At 42.5% G+C, this 24610-nt stretch overlaps 1 protein-coding gene across 1 annotated transcript in view; it reads left to right on the top strand.

Moving 5' to 3' along the window:
- The first annotated feature begins 7524 nt into the window (after positions 1–7524).
- Positions 7525–24610, top strand: part of LOC138642036 (probable serine carboxypeptidase CPVL) — an 81270-nt gene continuing 64184 nt past the window's right edge. Inside the window, exons 1-4 of the mRNA XM_069729929.1 lie at positions 7525–7539; positions 17106–17292; positions 18237–18355; positions 23306–23420. Coding sequence (XP_069586030.1) covers positions 7534–7539; positions 17106–17292; positions 18237–18355; positions 23306–23420 — 427 coding nt within the window. The 5' untranslated portion in view covers positions 7525–7533. The remainder of the gene's footprint in view (positions 7540–17105; positions 17293–18236; positions 18356–23305; positions 23421–24610) is intronic.

The raw sequence follows: 24610 nt of genomic DNA, 5'->3' as shown, positions 1-24610 counted from the left end.
GCAGCGGATGCGTTGAAAAACTACATCTGCTGCCCACGTTGTGCACAATTTTCACAACGTGCATCGGTATGTCGGGCCGACGCATTGCGACGGCCCCGTACCGACGTAAGTGTGAAAGAAGCCTAACCCTAAATTTAGCCCCAACCCTAACCCTAAATTTAGCCCCAACCCTAAATTTAGCCCTAACCCTAAATTTAGCCCCAACCCTAACCCTAGCCCTAACCCTAGCCCTAACCCTAGCCCTAACCCTAACTTTAGCCCCAACTGCTCTTGTCCTGCCGGCCGGCAGATGGCGACAGATGGCGGGCGCACTCCGCATGCGCCCGCCATTTTCTTTCCCCATGAAGACGCCGGCGGGCAGGAGAAGAAGCAGGAGGACCCAGGGACACCGGTAAGTATAATAGGGTCCCCGAATCCCCCTATTTCTCTGTCCTCTGATGTGCGATCACATCAGAGGACAGAAAATTACACGTTGCTTTTTTTTTTTGCGGTCGCCGGTAAACAGTTAATTACCGGTGATCGCAAAACAGGGGATCATGTTCTTTGGGGTCTCGGATACCTCCGGCAGCCGAGACCCCAAAGATTCTAACGGTGCCGGCCGGCGGGCGCACTGCGCATGCGCCCGCCATCTTTTTGCCGGAAAAAGATGGTGGCGCCCATCGGGAGCCACGAGTAGCACCGGGGGAGACAGGTGAGTATCGGGGGGCTATCTGGGACCCCTTTTCTCTGTCCTCTGATGTGCGATCACATCAGAGGACAGAGAAATTAAAAGGGAAATCGCGTTTTTTTTTTTACGATCGCCGGGAAACGGTTAATTACCGGCGATCGCAAAAGCGGGGTCGGTAAACCCCCCCCGAATCATGTTCTCTGGGGTCTCGGCTACCCCCGGCAGCTGAGACTCCGGAGAAATTCGGACTCTGGGGGGCGCTATTTACTTTTTCCACAGTGCCGTTAATTAATGGCGCTGTGGTTTAAGTACCCTTAACTGCCGCTGTTAAAAGGCGTATCGGCGGTCGTTAAGGGGTTAATGATAAAGTCAATGTTTTGGAGCGGCCATCACAAAGCCCTGATCTGAATCCTATTGAAAGTTTATGGGAAAGCTGAAAAGGCCGATGCGAGCAAGGCGACCTACCAACCTGAATCAGTTACACCAGTTTTGTCAGGAGGAATGGGCCCAAATTCCAACTATTGTGAGAAGCTTGTGGAAGGATATCCCAAGTCATTCAGTTTAAGGGCAATGGTACCAAATACTAATGAAATGTATGTAAACTTGTAACTTTGCATTAAGCAATATTTAAAAATGCCTTAAAACATTCTCTCTCTCTAATTATTCGGGCATTTGGCAAATATTAATAATTATGGTAATCTTCACTAACCTAAAACGGGAAAGGTTGATTCTGATTTCATGTCCAATATTGAGAAAAACATGAATATGTGTCTTTTTATATAGTGTATGTAAAATTCTGGTTTCAGCTGTATTTTAGAAAATATATTTATTGATTGCTATTATAGCAAAATACACACGTTACGAATTTACAGCAGTTGTAGTAAACGAGATTTTATCGAATGCACATTACTGAAGAAAAATCTCCAACAAATCTGCTAATGTGTGAATACAGCCTTACAGGACAATTAACCCCTTTCTGACCTCGGACGGGATAGTACGTCCGAGGTCAGAACCCCCGCTTTGATGCGGGCTCCAGCGGTGAGCCCGCATCAAAGCCGGGACATGTCAGCTGTTTTGATCAGCTGACATGTGCCCGCAATAGCGGCGGGTGAAATCGTGATTCACCCACCACTATTAACTAGTTAAATGCCGCTGTCAAAGGCAGACAGCGGCATTTAACCAGCGCTTCCGGCCATCGGGCCGGAAATGAGCGCATTGCCGACCCCGTCACGTGATCAGGGGTCAGCGATGCTTTTGCATAGTAACCATAGAGGTCCTTGAGCCCTCTATGGTTACTGATGCCGGTTTGCTTTGAGCGCCACCCTGTGGTCGGCGCTCATAGCAAGCCTGCAATTCAGCTACATAGCAGCGATCTGATGATCGCTGCTATGTAGCAGAGCCGATCCAGTTGTGCCAACTTCTAGCCTCCCATGGATGCTATTGAAGAATTGCAAAAGTCTAAAAAAAACTTTAAAAAAAGTAAAAAAAATACGCCCCATTCAAAATAAAACAATAATAATAAAAAAAAAATCAACCCTACACATATTTGGTATCGCCGCATTCAGAATCGCCCGATCTATCAATTAAAAAAAAGCATTAATCTGATCGCTAAACAGCGTAGCAAGAAAAATATTCGAAATGCCAGAGTTAAGTTTTTTTGGACGCTGTGACATTACATTAAAATGTAATAACGGGCGATCAAATGAATGTATCTGCACAAAAGTGGTATCAATAAAAACATAAGCTTGGAACGCAAAAAAATAAACCCTCAACCGACCCCAGATCATGAAAAATGGAGACTCTACGGGTATCGGAAAATGGCGCAATTTTTTTTAAGCAAAGTTTGGATTTTTTTTTCACCACTTAGATTAAAGAGAACCTAGACATTTTTGGTGTCTGTGAACTCGTAATGATCTGGAGAATCATAATATCCGGTCAGCTTTAGCATTTAGTGAACCTAGCAAAAATGCCAAACAAACAACAAATGTGGGATTGCACTTTTTTTGCAATCTCACCACACTTGGAATTTTTTTCCCGTTTTGTAGTACTTGACATGGTAAAACCAATGATGTCGTTCATCAAAAGTACAACTCGTCCCGCAAAAAATAAGCCCTCACATGGCCATATTGATGGAAAAATAAAAAAGTTATGGCACTGGGAAGGAGGGGAGCGAAAAACGAACACAGAAAAACGGAGAATTCCAAGGTCATGAAGGGGTTAATACCTTGTGATCATAGTTTTTTGGCAGTATGACATTTGTTAATGACTATGTGAAAATCTTCACAATGAACATGATGTGACTGAGAAGTGTGAATCGATCGTAATATGCAGCAAATCCATGGCAAACGCTTCTTTTTGATTTGACAATCCTCAGTACAGTTCATTCGGCTTTTTTCCATGGTTTGTGAGTGCGGCTGGATAACCCTAGTTATCGGCAGGGTGCTGCATGCAATATGCGCCATATGGGAATTTATCCAATGTGGAAAGCCGGATCCAGAACAACAAGCGGAAACAGTCCGACTGTCATCCAGAAAAACCAGACCATTTTCTGCCATCCGTAGGTCCGTGTTTTCTTTTATAGATACATAAGGCATCTGATTTTTTACATCAACAATGTCATTAATAATAAAAGGTGTAATACAGTTTTCTTAATAATTGCAGAGACACAGATGTCATACAATGTTAACCCCGTATATGACCCATTATTTTTCAACTCATTGACTTGTAATGGGAGAGCGTGATCCAAAATGCAGATCAAAGTGGTGCGTGCTGCGGCTGTTTACACTCAGACCATCGAGAAAATCGTTCATATGAGCTACTACATTGACTTTCATTGATCAGTGTTCTGTCTGTGTGTTATCAATTTTGCGTACGGACAATACTGATTATATACTGGTGTGAACGAGCCCTTAGGCCACGTTCACACGGTCAGTATTTTACCTCAGTATGTGTTAGATTGTTGGTTTATTATTTTTTCTTTGTTACAGAGCGAGGGTCTTCAGAAGGATTGAGCGTAGAATAAATTATTACAACAACCTTTGTTTTTATTTCAATAAAATAATTTTTAATAATGTGTGTGTGTTTTTTTTAACCCTTTACTAGTATTGGTTTAATAATGGATAGGTGTCATAATTGACGCCTCTCCATTATTAATTAGGCTTAATGTCACCTTACAATAGCAAGGTGGCATTAACCCTTCATTACCCCATATCCCACCACTACACGGGAATGGGAAGAGAGTGGCCAAGTGCCAGAATAGGCGCATCTTACAGATGTGCCTTTTCTGGGGTGGCTGGGAGCAGATGTTTTTAGCCAGGGGGGGCCAATAACCATGGACCCTCTCCAGGCTATTAATATCTGCCCTCAGTCACTGGCTTTACTACTCTGGCGGAGAAAATTGCGCGGGAGCCCACGCCAATTTTTTCCGCCATTTAACCCCTTAATTTAATAGCTAGAACAGCCAAATTTTGCATATACACACTACTAACATTAGTAGTGTGGAATATGCAAAAAAATGGGAATATGACATGGTTTACTGTATCAAGGTAGCTAGAAGGAATACAGAGCGCACATAGGGTCTTATCCGAGATAAAGGGAATATTCGTGAGAGATAGTATAAATTCACTCACCTATTATGGTTGTGTAAGACACAACCACTGCACTTAGCATTGGCGACTGCTGCAAGCCCCGATGTGATGATCCTTGGCTAGATGAAGAGAATAGGGCATCAGACTGCGCTGCTCGCCTGTCAGGATAATGTACCAGAGAAGTCCAAATAGAAGTAGTAGAGAATAGACTTTATTTCTACGCGTTTCGTGGTGATCACACCACTTCCTCAGGACAGTCTATACACATACACATACAGGGCCTTGTATTTATAGCAAAAGAAGGCACATGGAGATGCCTTTCAAAGGAAGAAAAAATAAATAAATAAATAAAAAACACAAACAAAAAACACCACACCCAGTGGGTGGGGAATCTGACTTAAAACACATATTCAAACATATATGTACATCATAAAACACACGAAACAATCATAAAATATAATTGAGTAAAGCACTTAAAACCATTGCTCATACATGTAAAAATCTAAATACATAAAAAACACATTAAAAAGAATAACTTTTACAAGCTGGGCGAGTGCTAGAACCTACAGTGTTAAAACATTTATTCTTTGTCAGGACCCTGCTACTGATGTTTTGAACCATTGAGCCATGGGTGGATTTGATTGGATTTTTCTGTTTGGTGGTAATTTCACAAGAGTCTGTGAAATAAAAGAGATAACAGTGGAAAGAAGAAAAAAAAAAAAAAAGGAATCCCTGAGAATTATTCTTTATTTTTATTCTTTTCCCTTTCAGTTGAACAAATCAGTTGTTTCGTTGAGTCCATGGGGATTTATGGTGTTCAGCTTGTGAATCCAGAAGATCTCTTTTCTGTTGAGAGTCTGGACTCGATTAGAATTATCAAGGGGGACATGGTCAATAGGGATCACCCTGAAGGATATCCTTTTGTTGTGATACATTGCATAATGCCTGGAAAGGCCATGCTGTAAAAATCCTTCTTTTATATTATACCTGTGCGAGTTTATTCTTTTATGCAGCTGTTGCGTTGTCCTGCCCACATATAATTTCTTACATTCGCATATAATGACATAGATGACAAAACTGGATTGGCAAGTCAAATGGTATTTGATTTGAAACTCATCTGAATTTCCACTGTCTGATGAAAAAGTTTTTGCATCATGAATGATGCTGGAGACACAAAAGAGAATGGTTTTTAAATACATCAGATAGGGATTGCATACATTAGTTAGGACTGCTCTGATATGGGTATACCGTGAAGATTGGTAGAGCAGCTTAGTATACATTTTTTGCAAAAAACGTATCAACCAAATACCCTGTTATTTACATCTTTTACTAGCACTTGCGGATTACTGCAAACATTTTTTCAAACTGAGTGTTTTTGGTTTTACCATTCTCTTTTGTGTCTTCAGGTTTCTTGGTGGTGTGTGAACATGTTCCCCCTTGATAATTCTAATCGAGTCCAGACTCTCAACAGAAAAGTGATCTTCTGGATTCACAAGCTGAACACCATAAATCCCCATGGGCTCAACGAAACAACTGATTTGTTCAACTGAAAGGGAAAAGAATAAAAATAAAGAATAATTCTCAGGGATTCCTTTTTTTTTTCTTTTCTTCTTTCCACTGTTATCTCTTTGATTTCACAGACTCTTGTGAAATTACCACTAAACAGAAAAATCCAATCAAATCCACCCATGGCTCAATGGTTCAAAACATCAGTAGCAGGGTCCTGACAAAGAATAAATGTTTTAACACTGTAGGTTCTAGCACTCGCCCAGCTTGTAAAAGTTATTCTTTTTAATGTGTTTTTTATGTATTTAGATTTTTACATGTATGAGCAATGGTTTTAAGTGCTTTACTCAATTATATTTTATGATTGTTTCGTGTGTTTTATGATGTACATATATGTTTGAATATGTGTTTTAAGTCAGATTCCCCACCCACTGGGTGTGGTGTTTTTTGTTTGTGTTTTTTATTTATTTATTTATTTTTTCTTCCTTTGAAAGGCGTCTCCATGTGCCTTCTTTTGCTATAAATACAAGGCCCTGTATGTGTATGTTAATAGACTGTCCTGAGGAAGTGGTGTGATCACCACGAAACGCGTAGAAATAAAGTCTATTCTCTACTACTTCTATTTGGACTTCTCTGGTACATTGTCCTGACAGGCGAGCAGCGCAGTCTGATGCCCCATTCTCTTCATCTAGCCAAGGATGGTTTACTGTATGTAAACCAGGTCTCATATCATGTCGGGTTTAGGAAGGAGAAAGCAAAAGCCGGTAATTGAATTACCGGCTTTAAAGCTATCTAGCGCTGTATGAAATATTAATATATATACCTATTCTATGTGTACACATTTATTCTACCTATTCTACTGTAAGCTGTCAGCGTGATTTTACTGTACACCGCAATGAATTACCGGCTTTTCTCGCTAACACCGCTGCGTATTTCTCGCAAGTCACACTGCTGGTCCGTGTGTAATCCGTATTTTTGGGGCTTCCATAGACTTTCATTGGCGTTTTTTTTGTGCAATACGGTGACAAACGCAGCATGCTGCGATTTTCTACGGCCGTAGCAAGCCGTATAATACAGATCAGTAAAATACAGCAGATAGGAGCAGGGACATAGAGAATAATTGGGACGTTTGTTAGGCGTGTTTTACGGACGTATTTTATGCGCTCATACGTCCGTAAAACTCGCTAGTGTGACGCCGGCCTAATAGAAACATATGCACCACTTCTGTATTTATCACCCACTCCTGGTGTTGGCTTACAAATACTGAGGTAAAATACTGACCAAATACTGATATCCAATATCAGGGACTATGGCTCCCCTCAAGTAGAAATAAAATATTCCTATAATATTATTACAGGTTGGGACTTTTCTGCTTTCTGACAATATTATGTGAATTTTGCTATTCATTTATTTTTTATTTGCACACACATATAGAGCCAGTAAGTTCCTTAGTGCTTTACACACACCGTCCATCACATATATGACTCCATTATCCATACCTGTATTTCTTGCTACTTCTGCTGGTATTTCCGTTTCCCACCATTAGAGGCTGGCAGCCCCCCTCATTCTGCTCTGGACCCCTATGGATTCTAGTTACACCTGTGAAGTCTCTAATGACTGCACAGCGCCAGAATCCCTGTGATCTCCAGCTCCATCTACTGGACAAGTGCGAGATTGCACCTAATTGTGTTTGTAGCAGAGGCAGCTGTGCTCTCATGTGAGCAGTATAATAAGCCGCTGCCAGCCACTGCCTCCCTGCTGCCGCCTGGAGCTATGGAGGTGAGGCTGGGCTCTGCTGCCGGCTATGGCCGGCCGTGTGTAGTGTGAGGGGGGCATGGAAGTGACGCAGCGGGGGTGATTTCCTCATTACACTTACTATTGTGGGTTACAGGTAATTTAGTGACCAAATATACAATTGGTGGAAGAAGGTTGAACCTGATGGACCAGGGTTTTCACTCTATGTACAGTAACTAAAATAACTAGGTCAGCAGGAAGTGGTGAATAAACCACATATATAGTAGTCGCTGTAATCTCCAGCCTCCTCCCTGATAATAATCGCAGTAATAATCTATACCCCCTCCTGGAGATCTAACAAGCTGTGGGCGATACATCATCACTATAATCAGTGATACTTTGTCACAATGGATGTAATTTGTGTTCTGCATTGTGACCTGTGACTCTCATAGATGGTTCCACATGTGTTGGATTTTCTGCTGTTGGTTGCCCAGGACTCTTTACCATAGATCTGCATGTGACTCCTGCAGATTGGCCGATCTTATTAGCAGCGACGTCTGATCTCTAATATCACATCGCAGACAGATCGCACGCTTATCGCTGTGTAGTCCCAGGCTCCTCTGTAGTAGTAGTCGCCCATTGTATGCTATTCACCATCCCGTTATCTCCATCACCTGCTCCTCGCTGATCTGCTGCTGGCCTTAGATTGGCTGATATAATTGGGGAACAAGTGTTCCTAGTTGGGCTGTATTCACATGCAGCGTTCATGCTGCGGCTTTTAGCCACAGCAACATTGTGCTTTTGTCTTGCGGTTTCTGTGCACACTGAGTTAATTTTTTTTTCACTGCACACTACTTTTCCTGACCTGAAATATCAGTCAGGTCATTTCTCTGCCTGGAATTTTTCTCCCAATTTAAGAGTATATTATATGCAAAGTGACTGGTGCCATTGATAGTTGTGACTCGCCAGATCTTCCTACTAACAATAAAACCCCTCCTCATGTCAATGGAGTATTAAATTATGACCCCTGTGATACGTGAGGGACAAAACAGTGTACATATGAAAACTGGCTGCAGAGGGAAGGGGGTCAAAAATGTAGGTGAAAAGTTCCCTTTTAAGACACTTTGCATGATGGTGGTACTGTGAGCCCCAAACCTCGTTATGTCCCAGGAAAGCGCTACATGTTGGTGGTACTGATCAGAATATATTATAATTTGTGACCTATCATAATGTGGTGTTTTTTAATGTGGGTGGCATAGAAATGCACGATTCACTTACAACTAAAGGACACTGATGCAAAACTGTACAATTCAGTTGGACTCATGATTTATGCAAGTATGGATATGTCAGCAGGTCTAAGACTTGTTTTCAGTATACAGACTATATCTATATATCTCAATCCAGCACTTTGGCTTTAAAAGCGTAACGCTTTATTTCTATTATCTTAAGACACATTGGAACAGAATACTCCAAAACATATGTCCTGTGCCCCTATCTCTCCATGTACCCATACAGCAGTATTGTGGCAGTTCAGTTTGTAGATACTTTAGGCTGGATCAGGGCCGGACTGGCCATCTGGCAAATGACGGAAGGGCCTGTCTGGTTATGGGCTGCCTTGTCTGCTACATTAACAGAATCCGTGTTCTCAAGACACCCATATTAAGAGTTGTGATGGAGCACAAAGTGGCTGACTCCATCACTTACCCCAGCAGGCCAATAATTGCCTTAAATTGTCTGTCATCCGCTTCCGTCTGGACGTCCGCAAATCCCACAATCCACTGCGCAGCACTAAAAGTTCACCGACCACCATATTGGAATACCCAAGTGATGGGTATTCCAATATGGCACCTGCTGGTGGTACCAGGCCCTTGCGCAGTACCACCAGCGAGTCATCGGCGGGGCTGCAGAGGGGGAGAGCAGGACGGCCAGTGGAGAGCGGGGCTGTACAGGGAGAATGCAGGATGGCGATTGTAGAGTGAGGCTGCAAAAGTGTGATGGTGGATGGACAGCTGGGCTGTGAAGCTGCTGAGGGAGAAAGCAGGATGGCCAGTGGACACAGGGTATGTGAAAGAACACAGTGGGACGATGAATGGACAGTGGGGCTGCTGAGACTGCGGGACAGTGGGTGGAGAGCTGGGCTTTGGAGGGACAAAGCGGGACTGTGAGGGGAGAGCTGGGATGTGCACATGGGGGCATAGATTCTCAATGCTGCAAAGCCTACCCCATCGCGACATTTCCGTCCTCCTGATGTGATGGCATCAGGCCTCAATCTAGTTAGAAATAGTGGTCTTATAGTAAATCTTCCTTTCCTCCATCCAGGGTAATATTAGTAATATATCCCAACTGGTTCATGGGGATGGGGATAACATGGGTCTGTGTGATTTCAAATGCCAGGGCTGAATTTCTGCCCCAGTTTGTACTTGGGCAGGATACTGATATGTCAGCTTGTAACAGAGATAATCCCGGCACCAAAATCACCTGTTGCTGTAATCTGTAAGCTGAGTGGATCCACACGGTTATGTGGCAAAGACTGGGTGATCACCAGAAAAATACAAAACCTCAGTCTAGAGAAGGGGAGACAGGTGGCACTCTATGTACTTGTAAGAAAAAAATTTTTATGTTCTTCAAAGCATGGAGATGGGGAGAAGTATGGAGGAAAGAATGAAGACGGCCGTTTCGTGCTTGCTGCGCTTCAGCGGGTCCTGTGCTGATGTCGGCTTGTCATACATGGTAAACTGAACAAGTGATGGCATTCTACTTTGCATTTTTAATTCAAGTTTCCTGGAATTTTTATGACCTTTTTTCTATTAGAATAGGAAGTGATAAGTTGTCTGGGATTCTGTAGCTCGTTCTTCTGTCTCCTCCACTACATTTACCACAACAATAACTGCTTAGACTTCCGTGTCCTCATCTGCATTGTGTGGGTGTTGTCTGCACCTTGTCAGCTGGAAATCTCTGCTAATGGGCTGTAGGCTGCCATTTTATAACACGATCAGACTCTGGCGATGGGTGAGTGCAGTCCGATGTTTCGCACGCACCCATAGACTTGTATGGGTGAGTGCGATCTGATTCTCGGCTGCACCCCCAGCATGCTGAGATCTTCTCATGCCAAATCTGCATGAGAAAATAATGGCAGATCTGCACTTCCCCATAGTATAGCATTGGGCTGAGGGCTATCTGATAAAGCATCGGACAGCACGCCGCCATGTTATGTGCTCATGTGAGTGAGCCTTCTGTGCTTTAGTTTTTTCCTTCTGCTCTTGCAAGAGCTGTAACTGTCTTTCTATCCACATACAAACCGAAAGGGAAAACTCCTCAGTTGTTTTTTTTTACCTGGCAATGATTCTCCAGGACAGGGATTAGAGCAGTAATAATAATAATAATCTTTAATTTTATATAGCGCTAACATATTCCGCAGCGCTTTACACTTTTGCACACATTATCATCACTGTCCCCGATGGGGCTCACAATCTAAATTCCCTATCAGTAACAAACAGTATTATTTTTTTTAAATACAATTCTGCTTTTTTACAACTTTCCTTGCCCCATAAATTTATTGGTTAAGAAAATAAATCTTTTTTTTTTGCACCTCTAGCAGCTGTTACATCACAAAACAATGTACAGCAAATGGGGTCGCCTTCTAACCTTGAGGGGGGCACTGTGACAAGGAAGTGGTGAAAAACAGATACAGTTGAACTACCTGGAGCAGTAGTAAAACAGAAACTTCCAAAATTGTTTGGCCTTTAATACACATTAAAATATATATATAAATGGTGGCGCGAAAGTGTTAAAAAGGCTAATAATCCCAGCTGCGTTACCTAACTGACCTCCACACTAAGTCGGTAACAGATGAGTAATCAAATAAAAGTGTATATGTATCAGAGTACATATAGGTACGCGCTAGATATTTAGCGCGTACCTATATGTACTCTGATACATGAACACTTTTATTTGATCCTTTAATACACATACATGGCCTAGTTCCTTATAGTCCGACTGAAAACTTCCCTGATCTGCACCCACTCTGCACTTCCAAGGCTGAGGAACAACAAAAGCCTAACAGGACTTATTAATCCATAACGACTATGTTCACACTTTGTATAAAAAAAAAAAAAAAAAAAAAAAAAATTAAAAGCTGCTTTTTACCAGAAAAACAGATTTCTGGAAACTCATGCACACCCAACTGAATTAGAAAACTGCAGGGTTTTTGTATCTGCAGCATGTCAATTCTATCAGCGTTTTTGCTTTTTTTTTTTAGATTTTTTTTTTTCCAATGAAAATCAATGAGTGCATTTTTGATTAACTTTAGTAAACATATACTGTGGCCAAACTCCACAGAACCTCCAATGAGCACAACCCAGCTTCTTTAGGCTAAGTGCACACGATCAGGATATAGCAATGTTTTACGCAGCGTCAAACAGAAGCATAGCAGGCATGTGATTTCTATTAATCCAGTCCACTGTGCTTGTAACCTAGAACGCAGCTCTTTGGATGCAGTGCAGGTGAGCGGTGTCCAAATCACTGCTACTCCAGATCGTGGGCACAGCTTTACTGCCAAGAGAGCAGGTTTTGCCTGCAACCCTACAAAACATGTGAACATGGCTTTAGGCCAGTTTTGCACATCCATTTCTGTGGATCTTCTACGAAGCCTCACTGTTGGCAAGATGGGAAGACTTCTTTAAAGGGGTTGTCCACTACTAGGACAGTCCCTTCTTAAACTAAATGTTTGGATCCCGATAAAATAACAAAGCCTATACTCCCATGTCGGCAGCGGTCCAGCAGAGTTGGCACCTGTGGTCTTGGAGATTGTGATGCAGTGAAATGACACATGATGCCCAGTGCTCAATCAGCGCTGGCATCACAGTCTTCACCTACAGACACTACTGAACATGAAGAGGAAGTCTGACTGACTTGGTCCCTCCAATTCTGCAGGTCGGCCCCACAGGTTGCTTCTACGCTTCCCATGCCCCTAGGACCACTTCGGTCTTTCAGGGAGCTTCTTTCGATCTCCATTTCCACTTCTGTTCTGTCCATCAGGAGCTGCAGACCTGCACTTCAGCTTAGCTCCACTTCCTCCCTCCTCACTCCCCCCCCCCCCCCATTAGCTCCTCCCCTACTCTACCTATCCCACCCCTCCCAACACCCATTCCTATCCAGCCTGGGATGAGGCCTTCCTCCCTAAGGGTATACCCATTTGCCCCGACTGAACTGGTGTTGGAAATGAGTTAGTCCTGGGTAGTGCTCCCTCAAGAGTGGGATACCACACCACTGGATGAGGTATAGTACCTCTGTGGCGACTGGACGCCAGGTGCACCACATCATTTGTAACCAACACACTGCCATCATGTGGTTGGATGACCACATGCAGGGCCGGACTGGCCATCGGGCACTTCTGGCAAATGCCAGAAGGGCCTATGGCAGTAGTGAGCCACTCGCCAGTACAGACACTGCCCTCACCCCCCCACCAGCGCATTTAACTATACTGACGAGACACCGGTACAGTTGAATGCAAAGGAGAGCGTCTGCTGTCACTCCCTCTCCCATCATTCCTGTTATGATCTGGTGGCCTTGGAGCAGCATGAGATGTACTCTGGAGAAGGTGGCACCTGTACTGACCGCAAACCCTGAACTTGGCAGCGCAACTAGAAGTAGCCGTGGGGGGTACCTAACGCTCCCTAGACCCCTCGACACAGCCTAAGAATTAACTACCCCTAAAGACAGAAAAAGGAAACCTATCTTGCCTCAGAGAAAATCCCCAAAGGATAGACAGCCCCCCACAAATATTGACGGAGGAAATAACATACGCAGAAATGAAATCAGGATTTAGCATAGGAGGCCATACAAGCTAAAAAGAGAGGATAGAACAGAGTACTATGCGGTCAGTATAAAACACTAGAAAATATCCACCACAGAAAATACAAAACACCACATCTGACTAAAGACATGGAGGGTATATCTGCATCTCCAGAGACACAGCTAGGCTGCAAAAAATCCTTCACAACAAAGCTGGACAAGACAAAACATGAAAAATGCACAGAACTATTAGGTCCACAGCAGGTGGACAGCAAAAACAAAGCCAGGACTTATCTTTGAATAAAAGCACAGCGAACAGGAGAGACCAGAAGGGATGTGAATCCTCCAAAAACAATGGACAACTGGCACTGACTAAAGGATCAAGCAAGGCTATATAGCCCAGATTGCAAAAAATAAATACACCTGATAAATGCTGGGATCCAACTACCGCAGCACTACCACTCATAACCACCGGAGGGAGCCCAAGAGCAGAATTCACAACACATTCCCCGCTCTGCCTCTGACACTGCAGGTGTGCGATGACATCATATCATGCACCTGCTGTGTCGGGCAGACTGCAGCCGCTGAGACCGGAGCCAGGAGCAGTGCGGGGCATGAGGAGAGGGGAGTTTAATTTTTTTTTAATAGATCATTGTGAGGCTATTGGGGAGGCTGTATTTCATTCTCTGGGGGCTACATTATATTCTATGGGGAGCTGCATTATACTAGGAGGAGGGCTGCACTGTATTCTATGGAGGGGCTACATCATATTGTATGGGGGCTACCATATATTATATATGCAGGGGCTGCATTATATTCTTGGGGGTTACATTATACTCAGGGGGCTACAATATATTCTGTGGGGTGGAATCATTATACTACATGTGGGCTGTGTTATACTGTATTGAGGACTATGGGGAATACATTAATATATGAAGAACTTTGGGGTGTATTATACAATGGGAAGTGAATTGTACTACTTGGATGACAATGGCTGGGCATTATACTATATGGAGCACTATGAGGAATGTATTATACTATTTGGAGTATATTCTACTATTCTACTATATGGAGGACTGTGGCAGTACATTATACTATATGGAGGAGTGTATTATACTATATGGAGGAGTGTATTATACTATATGGAGGATTGCAGTGTAATTTAATAAATGGAGAACTATGAGGAGTGTATTATATTATATGGAGGACTGAGGTGCATATAATATATTGAGGACTATGGGGTGTATTATACTAAACAAGCAAAATGCTGCCTATTCATCGAGTGATTGGATTGGTTATGTGGGAACAGAAATCCTTGTTCTCAGCAGCACATCACCAGTGTAAACTGGAGATGTGCTGCGAACATGATACTGTATGGGGACAGATTGATCTAATTGTGATTGTTCTGTTCCCTTCATTCTCTCAGTTGGTGTTATAAGGCTGGGAAACAAGCAAACAACTTCAGTATTTTCGATCACACTCGTTTAGCAGCCTGAGATCGGCGCATATAAATACAACAGAAATGCTTCGCAGGGAGATGAGGCAAGGATAACGACAGTTGTAGATCGCACCCGGTGCCTAGGAATAGCGCTAACTCTACTGCTTTTCCAGCCACCAGAGCATTTAATTCTGGTATGTAATGATTTTTAGGGTTGATGTCAGCTGCATAATGTCAGCTATCAATCCCTAGTGTAAGTAATGGAGGTGTCTTATCAGACACCCCCCACTACTAGCTCAGACCTGGTGAGACCAAGCGACTCTGAAGAGCAGTGACAGTAATAACAGTACCGCTCTTAAGTCACCGAGCTCAGTGCAAGACCCGGAATATCTGAAGTGGTGACGTTACTGATGACATCGGGTCTCGTGCTGCGCAGTGGAACCAAAAGTGGCTGTAGGCAAAGTATATGGAGCATCAGAATAAGGCTCTATAGCCTTTGGTCGTCTCAATCCCTTCATTATCTACGAGATCCAGTTATGTAGGTAAAGTAACGGCTTTTCTTGGTGCTTCAACTAAAAGCAATAAATAGGACTAAGCTGTAATGCTGCGTACAGCTGTAATTATGTTATATAGTGTTACACTCCCCTCACTACTTGTAACCTTGCGCCGTGCTTGGCGGAACGGACCTTTTGAAGGTAGTGACCATTATCCTTTATGAGCATTATATATATATTTGATCTATGAATATATATATATATATATATATATATATATATATATATATATATATATATATCTATCTATCTATCTATCATGACTTGGAGCCTGGCGGTTTTGGTGTGTGTCTAGGGCATATGTTTTGCTATATTGACTATTGACAGACTGAGTTAGGCAGCATTGGTTGGTTTTCATAAACATCCCCCCCGATTGTTGGGCACATAATACGCATTCAGCGGTATAGTATTTTGCACTGAGACACTTTATTGTGTTACTTTATACACATTTTTATTGCATATTTCCTTGATTTTTAGATCATGTACATATTTCTACATTGTGTATATATTGTTAGTACTTTGCACCTTTTTGGTTTATATACCCTGTAGCACATAGGATTTATAATTTGGGCTCCCTCTGCATTTATATGCATATATGTCTTTACATACATCATTGCATGCCAGGAGGTCCAAGTGATGAAGCGGTCTTTTCATGAGTATTGTAATTTTACCTTCTGTTGTGTCCGTTCACTTTTTTGTGCTATAAGAATTGGATTATTTTCCTTTTTATAGGCCATTTTGATAGCACATATTTATTGTATCTCCAAGCACAGGCACACTTTTGTAGTGCCACTTTATGATCTAATAAAGATATAATTTTGTTATACCATATTTGCCTTCCTTCATTCTTCTTTTTTGGTATATAACAATATGTTTGATTTTCATTTTGGGGTCTTGTTCTTTATTGTAACCTACAAGCGTACAAAGATATTATACAGTCACCATGTGACAAGTGGGCCTGTGTAACTTCAAATGCCAGGGCTGAATTTTAGTCCCAGTCCAGCCCTAACCAAATGCCATGCTACTGACATTTTTATTTTTTGGGCCATTGGAGGGGGGACCTTTTACACCTAATTGTTTATACTGTAGTGGACATCTTGACACCTATGGGGTGGCAGTTGAAGAACTATGCTGTGCCACCCCCTTCACCAGTGTAGCAGGAGGTGCGCTCATAGCAGTGCAGGAGTGTACAGTGTTTTGGGGATAAGGAAGCTCTCGTCTACACCCACTATGCCTGGCACCATGCCGGCAGTAGTGACTGAGTGGCTGCTGCACATGAACCAGTGTTGGCTCAGTGCTCCTAGCTTACAACCCATGGCCGGCTGCACCCACTGCTCACGTTGATTTGTCATTCCTGATTTCGTTCCATGCTCATGAAAATGACTTGGTAGAATTGGGAATGCATAATTTTGTTTTTCCTTTTGGAGTTAAATGCATATTCTTCATCTCTAACTTTTGAAGTGCTTCCTCTGCTTTTGCTCTATTAAATGGAAGAGGATTTGCCCCCTGAGACAGTGCTGCTTGTTCTTGTTATGTTTTCATGCAATCTTATAAATGGTTTCCTGGCTGTTGTGTAAACAGGCAACTAATGCAATTGACTATCTTTATCCACACCCAAGTATGGTACGTCCAGCTTTGATGTAATTAAAAAAATAAAAAATTAATTTAAATAACAGATTAGTTGCATTAAACATGTTATGTTTAGGTTCAAAATGTACAGTATGAATAAGGCCTAATCTATGCTGAATGGAAGTGTTGTAACCACTTGGTCCTGAGTGAGGTTCAGATTCATCACATTTCTAGTAAATCTTTGTTTTTCCCTCCAGAGAACCAGAATGGACGGTCTCAGACTTCTGACGCTTGTGTTGGTGGTGGGTAACCTGGGACCAGGACATGTTACTAGTTTCTTCAGTCACCGGATTAATGGAGTGAAGGCTCCTCCAACAACTAACGGGGATCCAGGGAATCCGCTATTCCTCACTCCTTATCTGGAGAGTGGAGAGATCGATGAAGGTGAGGAACAATTGTCATTTTCCTTGTGCGTTCCCCATGTTTATTACTGGTGTTTTTGGAGGCATCCGTTAAGCAGAATGGGAGCAAACTCTGAATCTCTTAACTATATTGTGCTGCTCCAGCAGTTGCCATCCTGTGACACTACAACTCCCAGCATGCTGTGCCATCAGTTTCACACCAAGAGCCAGACTGCTGTTCAATGCCAACCATCTAGACACACAGAACATAAGATCAAAGGTGGCAAATGACAAACCATTCCTGAGGAAACGGATGAAAGGTTTTAGAGATGAAAAAATTGGCTGAAGGGGTGAAAAGCCATAAAATGTCAAATAACCATTTATTACCTGATAAATTCCCTGCAGCTGCTCTGTTGCTTCCTGGTGGTCTTTGCCGTGCAGCAGTGATGGCTGCAGTGGTACTGTGCCATACGCTGCTGAGTCTTTGTTTTTTACTTAAATGTTGCAAGAACTCAGGTGTGCACTGCAGGCAGAGGTCTGCAGTACACGTGTACAACAATTTTAACAAGTCACAATTGATGGATTAACCCAAAACGACGAAATCTGAAAAGCCCAAACTGCCCACAATGACTTAATAAGGTGCAACTGGGGAAAACACCAAAAACTAGACCACGGTGCAAATGCAATAAATTTTGTGGCCAAATGTTTTTTCATGAAGGCCAGGAGTCCAACTTAAAGTAGCTGGTACTGAAAGACCTTAATCACTCTTTATTTTTTTTGGCAGACCGCAAAAGCAAGATCTAGTAAGGGGCCTTCCTACAAATCCTGTCTTTCAAGGCAGCCACCATGTAATGTCCCCCCACCCCTCATTCATGTATACCACTATGAATGGCAATCGATTTAAATCTGAATAACACAAGGTCTCATAGGTTTTCTGATCTGTATGATTTCTTATATTTGCCTGACATGTAATAACTTTAATTTCAGCTCGGGAGTTGAGCCTTGTAGGAGAACTGCCAGGAGCAAATGTGAGAAGTTACTCGGGATACCTCACCGTGAACCAGACCTATGACAGCAACCTCTTCTTCTGGTTTGTCCCTGCACTGGTAGGAATGGAATCTGCCTTCTCTATTTTGACTCCTGCATTTCTTCCACTTCTACGTTTTCTTGCCAATGAAGCCCCAGCTACAAAATGCTATAGAACTCCATGGTGTATGTGGCCACGGGACAGGTATTGTGGAAATGCAGGCACTGGATTATTCAGCTCGCTCACCTGTATATCACCTCACTAGGACAATCACTGGAAAATTAAACCATTGATAGGACTTAAAAGTCTTTGTTTGTTTTTTTTTATTTTGAGTTTACTGATCTGTGTTTAGGACTCTGTAGAGGATTACAGTGGTATATGTAGGATGTTTGCCACAACCCCCCCTCCTTACACAGGTTGTGCAATTGTCATGTTACCATTACTACATGCATACATCACTAGGACCACTGTCACGGGGTCCTTCTCCAATACCACACAATCAACAGAGCTAGAGTATAGTAAACAATTCCAAGACCTTTATTTAGGCAAAAATACGAAAGGTCCATATATGATCCACCACACAAAAAATAAAATGGTCCAGAACACAAATGCATTTCAGTAACAGGATAAGTCTAACAATCCAGCAGAGGATAGCGTAGCCCATATTCTCTTCCTTCTCGCTCATCTGCTGTGTCCACATCATCATTCCACACAGGACTGTCCCTCTCCTCATTCACAGGTTAGTGGGGTGGGTCACAGGGGCTTATTCTTTCAACAAGCTAGTTCAATATGTCATTAGCATATTAGCAAACAATACTGTGGGGGCTGATCAGATGGCAGCAACAGCCATTTATCAATTGGCAAACTACTCCTTCTACAAGAGGACACCATGACAACAAGTAAAATAGAAATATACAGAAAAATGATACCCACATAGCATATCACACCATCACAACCACAATCAGTACATCAACTGTAATGTCAGGTCAGACAATATACATTTGTATCTCATGAACCTACAACTTCCAGTACGTCCCTAACAATGGTAGGAGATACTGACAGTTGTTGCGATTTGTCATCTGAATGTGGGTGATACAGGAACCACTGTAGTGATGAGAATTAGTCAGCATCACTAACATTTTATACATGACATTGTTTGTCTTTTCTTAATCTGGTCCAGACCCCAGGAGTACATTAACAGCCACAGCTTATTTCAGACTACTATATTTTCTGGTGTCGTGCAGCACATCCCTCACACAAAGCCCTTAAAGGGAACCTGTTGCCCTTTTTTTTTCGATTTGAGATAAACATATGGTGCAATTGTGCATGAGCTCTGCATTACAGCAGTACCTTTCATATCCCCCAATTCCCCACCTTTCCTGAGAAAATACCTTTGTAATCTCTCCGTTTTCCTATGTAAATTACCCGGTCCGCTGGGCGGGGCCTAGTCACCATTTCTCCCATCTCCTGCCTTGCTCTACGCATTAATTTTTCTACTTTCCTCCGTTGGCGTTGTTTTCCTGCTCCTGTGCATTGAATTGGCCTCTCGCGTGCGCAGTAAGTTTTGCCAAACAGTGGGTAAAGCAGAAAAATCATTATGCATGCGCCATTTTACATTACATTCTTTGCCTCGGAAGTCTTGCCATCCAAGGGGGCATAAAACATAATGAAAAATGCGGGCATATGTGCAATAGTGATTTTATGCTTTGACCACAGTTGGGCAAAGCATGCTGTGCAGGCGCTAGGGGCCAATTCAATGCGCACGCACAAACTGTACGGGATCTGTGCCTCTTTACATCAAATGCCGAGGAGTGGGGGGAGAGATGGCAAATAGGCCGCACCCATCAGACCGAACCAGGGTAATTTACATTAAAAAACGGAGAAATTACAAAGGTGTTTTCTCAGCAAATGTGGGGAATCGGAGGATATGAAAGGTACTGCTGTAATGCAGAGCTCATACACAATTGCACCATATTTTTATCTCAAATCGTAAAAGGGTGACGGGCTCCCTTTAAATAGCAGTGTCATTATAATGCTCCAAAATAAAAAAAATTCTACCCTACATGGAGTCCCTGAGTAAATAATTGCTGCTCGTGTTCCCTGCTCAAAATGACACACTCCACATTACCCTCTCCTTGCCATGCTGGAGCCCATCTTCACTGTCCTCACTGTCCCCCTATACTACTCAGCATCTACTGCACTCATCACCCCCCACCCCTTATCAGCATACTGTCCTTTCCTTTGCTGTGGCATCACACTATCTCTTCCCCCCCCCCCCCATGCTACCTCCTCTCCATACTACCTCCCCCCATACTGCCCAGTCTCTATTCTGTGCTCATCACATTTTTCTCATCCTATATGGTCTCCTGACACATTCCCCCCCCCCCACTCCATACTGTCTGCACCCATTCCCCAACACCCTCTCCATCCGGCCAAAAAAGGGGAGAGAACAGGGGAGTCAGCTAGCGTGTCCATGCACATCCCTCTCCCCTCCCCCTCTCCATTCGATGTACTTGCATTTCTTCTCCCTTGCTCTAATTACTTTAAATCTTCACTGTCTTCAGCTCCAGTGGAGCACTTGCCACACAACTCCTTCACATATGCAGTGCCGAGGAGTGACGGCAGCAGTGTGGTCACATAAAAAAAGAATTGGATACACATCACTCCGTACTCAAGTAGGTGCTCGGGGGGATACCACTCCCTCAATACATATCAAAAATTGCATCACTCATATGATAAGCAAAAAAGTATATTCAAGTGAAGCAATCCCAGAATCCATAACGTTTCGGTCTTACATTTAGACCTTCATCAGACTAGGACCAAAATAGAAAATGGAGAAACCGGTGCATCAGTACATGCCTTCCACACAATAAGGTACAAAAAATATATTGTATGATCACATGAAGGTGCAAAGCATAACATTATATGGTATACATGAATATTCCAAAAGTAATAAAGATGAATCCAATGTCACTGACTGATAAATCACCAAATAATCAAACATATAATATAATTTATATAGCGCCAACATATTCTGCAGCACTTCACAATTAAGCGGGGACATGTACAAACAATAAATTCAGTACAAGCTAAGACAATTTAAACAGTGACATTAGGGGTGAGGTCCCTGCTCACAAGCTTACAATCTACAAGGAAATGGGGGGACACAATAGGTGAAAAGTGCTTATTTCAGGTCTGGCAATTATAGTAAATGGGGATTTTCATATAAAGCTGCATGATCCGGTCATCAGCCCATGTGTATAAGTGCAATAGTCAAGTATCAAGTGCAGTTATCGTGTGCATGTAGGGTGTGGAGACAGATGAATAGTAGGGTGCCGATGCAGAATATTTGGAAGGAGGGAACAGGGCAAAGTTAGTCTACTGAGTAGTTGATGTGGTAGGCTTTTTGAGAGAAAGTCTGATCGTCTGGGAAGAGCATTCCAGAGAGCTGGCGCAGCACGAGTGAAGTCTTGGAGACGGGGATGCGAGGTTTGGATTACGGGGATGTTAGTCTTGGGTCACTTGTAGAACGGAGGGCCCCCTCCTCCCCGGACATTACAATGGGGCAGCGGATGCGTTGAAAAACTGCATCTGCTGCCCCTGTTCAAATCTTTCACAATGTATGTCGGCCTGATGCATTGCAATAGACCCGTACTGACGCAAGTGTGAAAGTAGCCTAAGGCGGTGCAGAACTGTGGAGAGCTTTGTGGGTGAGATGAGTTTATACTGGACCCTGTAGCAAATGGGTAGCCAGTGTATAACATACATGTGGAAATTAAGCCATGTGGTCAGTTGTATAGCCACTAGTTTTTATATGGTACCATAGCGTGTGGTTATACAACTGACCGCATGGCTTAATATCCACATGTATGTATTATACTACTTGTTTGACTACTTGGTGATTTCAGTCAGTGATATTGGATTCATCCTTATTACTTTTGGAATATTCAAGTATACCATATAATGTTATGCTTTGCAACTTTATGTGATCTTGTGTTCTATTTTTCTTTTTTGTTCCTAGTCTGATGAAGTTTGAGCAGCAGATGGCGCTGTCTTACTACTTATAAAAAATATTTAGAATTGAGTCCTCAGTGGTTGATACCTTTTAATGGCTAACTGAAAAGATGGTAACAAATTGCAAGCTTTCGAGACTACACAGGTCTCTTCATCAGGCAAAGACTAAAACGAATTCTTAAGAATCACATATTTATGCACAACATAGTATAGAAAAAAAAAAGGGAAAAAAACCCATGGATAAGCCAGGTGACATGAAGCAGAATTACCATGGGTGATAAACAGTTACGTCCATAAATATTTATCAATATTTATGGACGTAACTGTTTATCACCCATGCTAATTCTGCTTCATGTCACCTGGCTTATCCATGGGTTTTTTCCCTTTTTTTTTTTTTTTTTTTTTCTCCTATACTATGTTGTGCATAAATATGTGATTCTTCAGAATTTGTTTTAGTCTTTGCCTGATGAAGAGACCTGAGTAGTCTCGAAAGCTTGCAATTTGTTACCATCTTTTCAGTTAGCCATTAAAAGGTATCAACCACTGAGGACTCTCAATTCTAAATATTTTTCTATATACTGGCTAACACGGTACCAATATATATTTCTTTCCTGTTACTACTTATAGCGACATGATGCTATTAAGTCTTGATATTGACGCTATTTGCTTTGTCAACTCTCCATTCTAAAGACACACTTGCTTTGTTAGTGGGTGCATAGTTTTACTGACATACAAACATCTGCTTTTATGTACCACAAAGGTACGGTAAGTTGTTGTTGGCTGGAGTCACACATGCAATTATTTGAGCCAAAACAAGGAGCTTGGTCAAAAGAAAGTTAAATGACACTGTTCTTCTTGCTAGATTCATCATGTTTTATTTTATATTTTTTTTGTCCAGTAGAAAACATCTACAGCATGGTATAGTAATTAATGGCTTCTTTTGGTGCAACAGAAGAATAAGAACACACCGCCATGCCTTACTGTGAACTTTCTTCTTGTATCCCCCTCCCTATAGCTCAGTCCGGAGTCTGCCCCAGTTTTGCTTTGGCTACAGGGAGGACCAGGAAGCTCATCCATGTTTGGCCTCTTCGTGGAGCATGGACCTTATGTCGTGAATAAGAACCTGACATGTAAGCGCTTTCATGTCCATTTTACTAGATGTGAGCTGTGTATATACAGTATCACAGCCAGAAGAGGGGTCAGTGAAGTCACACCAAAATATTGGCATGAGATAAAACCACTACGCCAGACCTAAAAATGAAAAATAAAATATACATTTAATAATTTTTTTAGATTTTTCATAGCGCCATCACATACCACGGCACTTCATAGACGTTATCCCCGTCCACACTGGGGCTCATTCTAGAATGCCGATCAAGGTCTCTGGTTTCCTCCCATTCCAGAGGAAATCCACAAAACATGTAGAACATGGAAACTCCTTGCAGATGTTGTCCTTGGTGGGACTTGACCCCAGTGCTGCTAACCACTGAGCCACCATGCTGCCCAGTATCTTTCAGGGATGTAAACATGGACAACTCTGAATATCTGTATCGTGTATTTTTGGATTCCTGTAGTTGCCTTTTTTGCCCTTGGGTTTCCTTAGTGTTTTACAGGCTGTGTTGCATTACTGCTGGATGCAGATACCAGAGCTCACTGACTAATAGTTTGTACCTCTAATTTTGGTCTTGGCTTCTGAGGTGATATATTACCACATGAAAGTTGAACTGCACTTTATGGCTTTCAGTCGGCTCAGAAGAAGGGAGTTGAGTTGGAAGTAGTGATGAGGGAATATACTCGTTACTCAGGTTTCCTGAGCACGCTCGGGTGTCCTCCGAGTATTTTTGGTGCTCAGTTTTAGTTTTTCTTGTCCCAGCTGAATGATTTACATCTGTTAGCCAGCCTGAGTACATGTGGGGATTCCCTAGCAACCAGGCAACCCCCTCATGTACTCAGGCTGGCTAGCAGCTGTAAATCATTCAGCTGCGTCAACAAACTAAATCTCTGAGCACTTACAAATACTCGGAGGACCCCCGAACGTGCTCAGGAAATCTCGAGCAACAAGTGTACGCGCTCATCACTAGTTGGAAGCTCTTAGTCATGCTCACAGATTCTCAGGATTTTCTACAATTAGCAGTGCAAGCCCAGCTAAATACAAGTTGGATTCCCCTCCACATGCTCTGTAGAGAAAAAAAGCACCATGTGAATGGAATGCAGTTTTTAAAAAAATGCATTAGTTAGTTACTGTAAAATACTGAGTTTGCGCAAAAGTGAATAAGAGCCTTGGGGTTTGTCTGGCCTTGGGCTACATGTCTGCAGACTT

Source organism: Ranitomeya imitator, chromosome 6 (assembly GCF_032444005.1).
Source record: "Ranitomeya imitator isolate aRanImi1 chromosome 6, aRanImi1.pri, whole genome shotgun sequence".
Lineage (NCBI taxonomy): Eukaryota > Metazoa > Chordata > Amphibia > Anura > Dendrobatidae > Ranitomeya > Ranitomeya imitator.
Note: the sequence above shows the minus strand (reverse complement) of the source record. Positions and strands in the feature narration are given on the sequence as shown.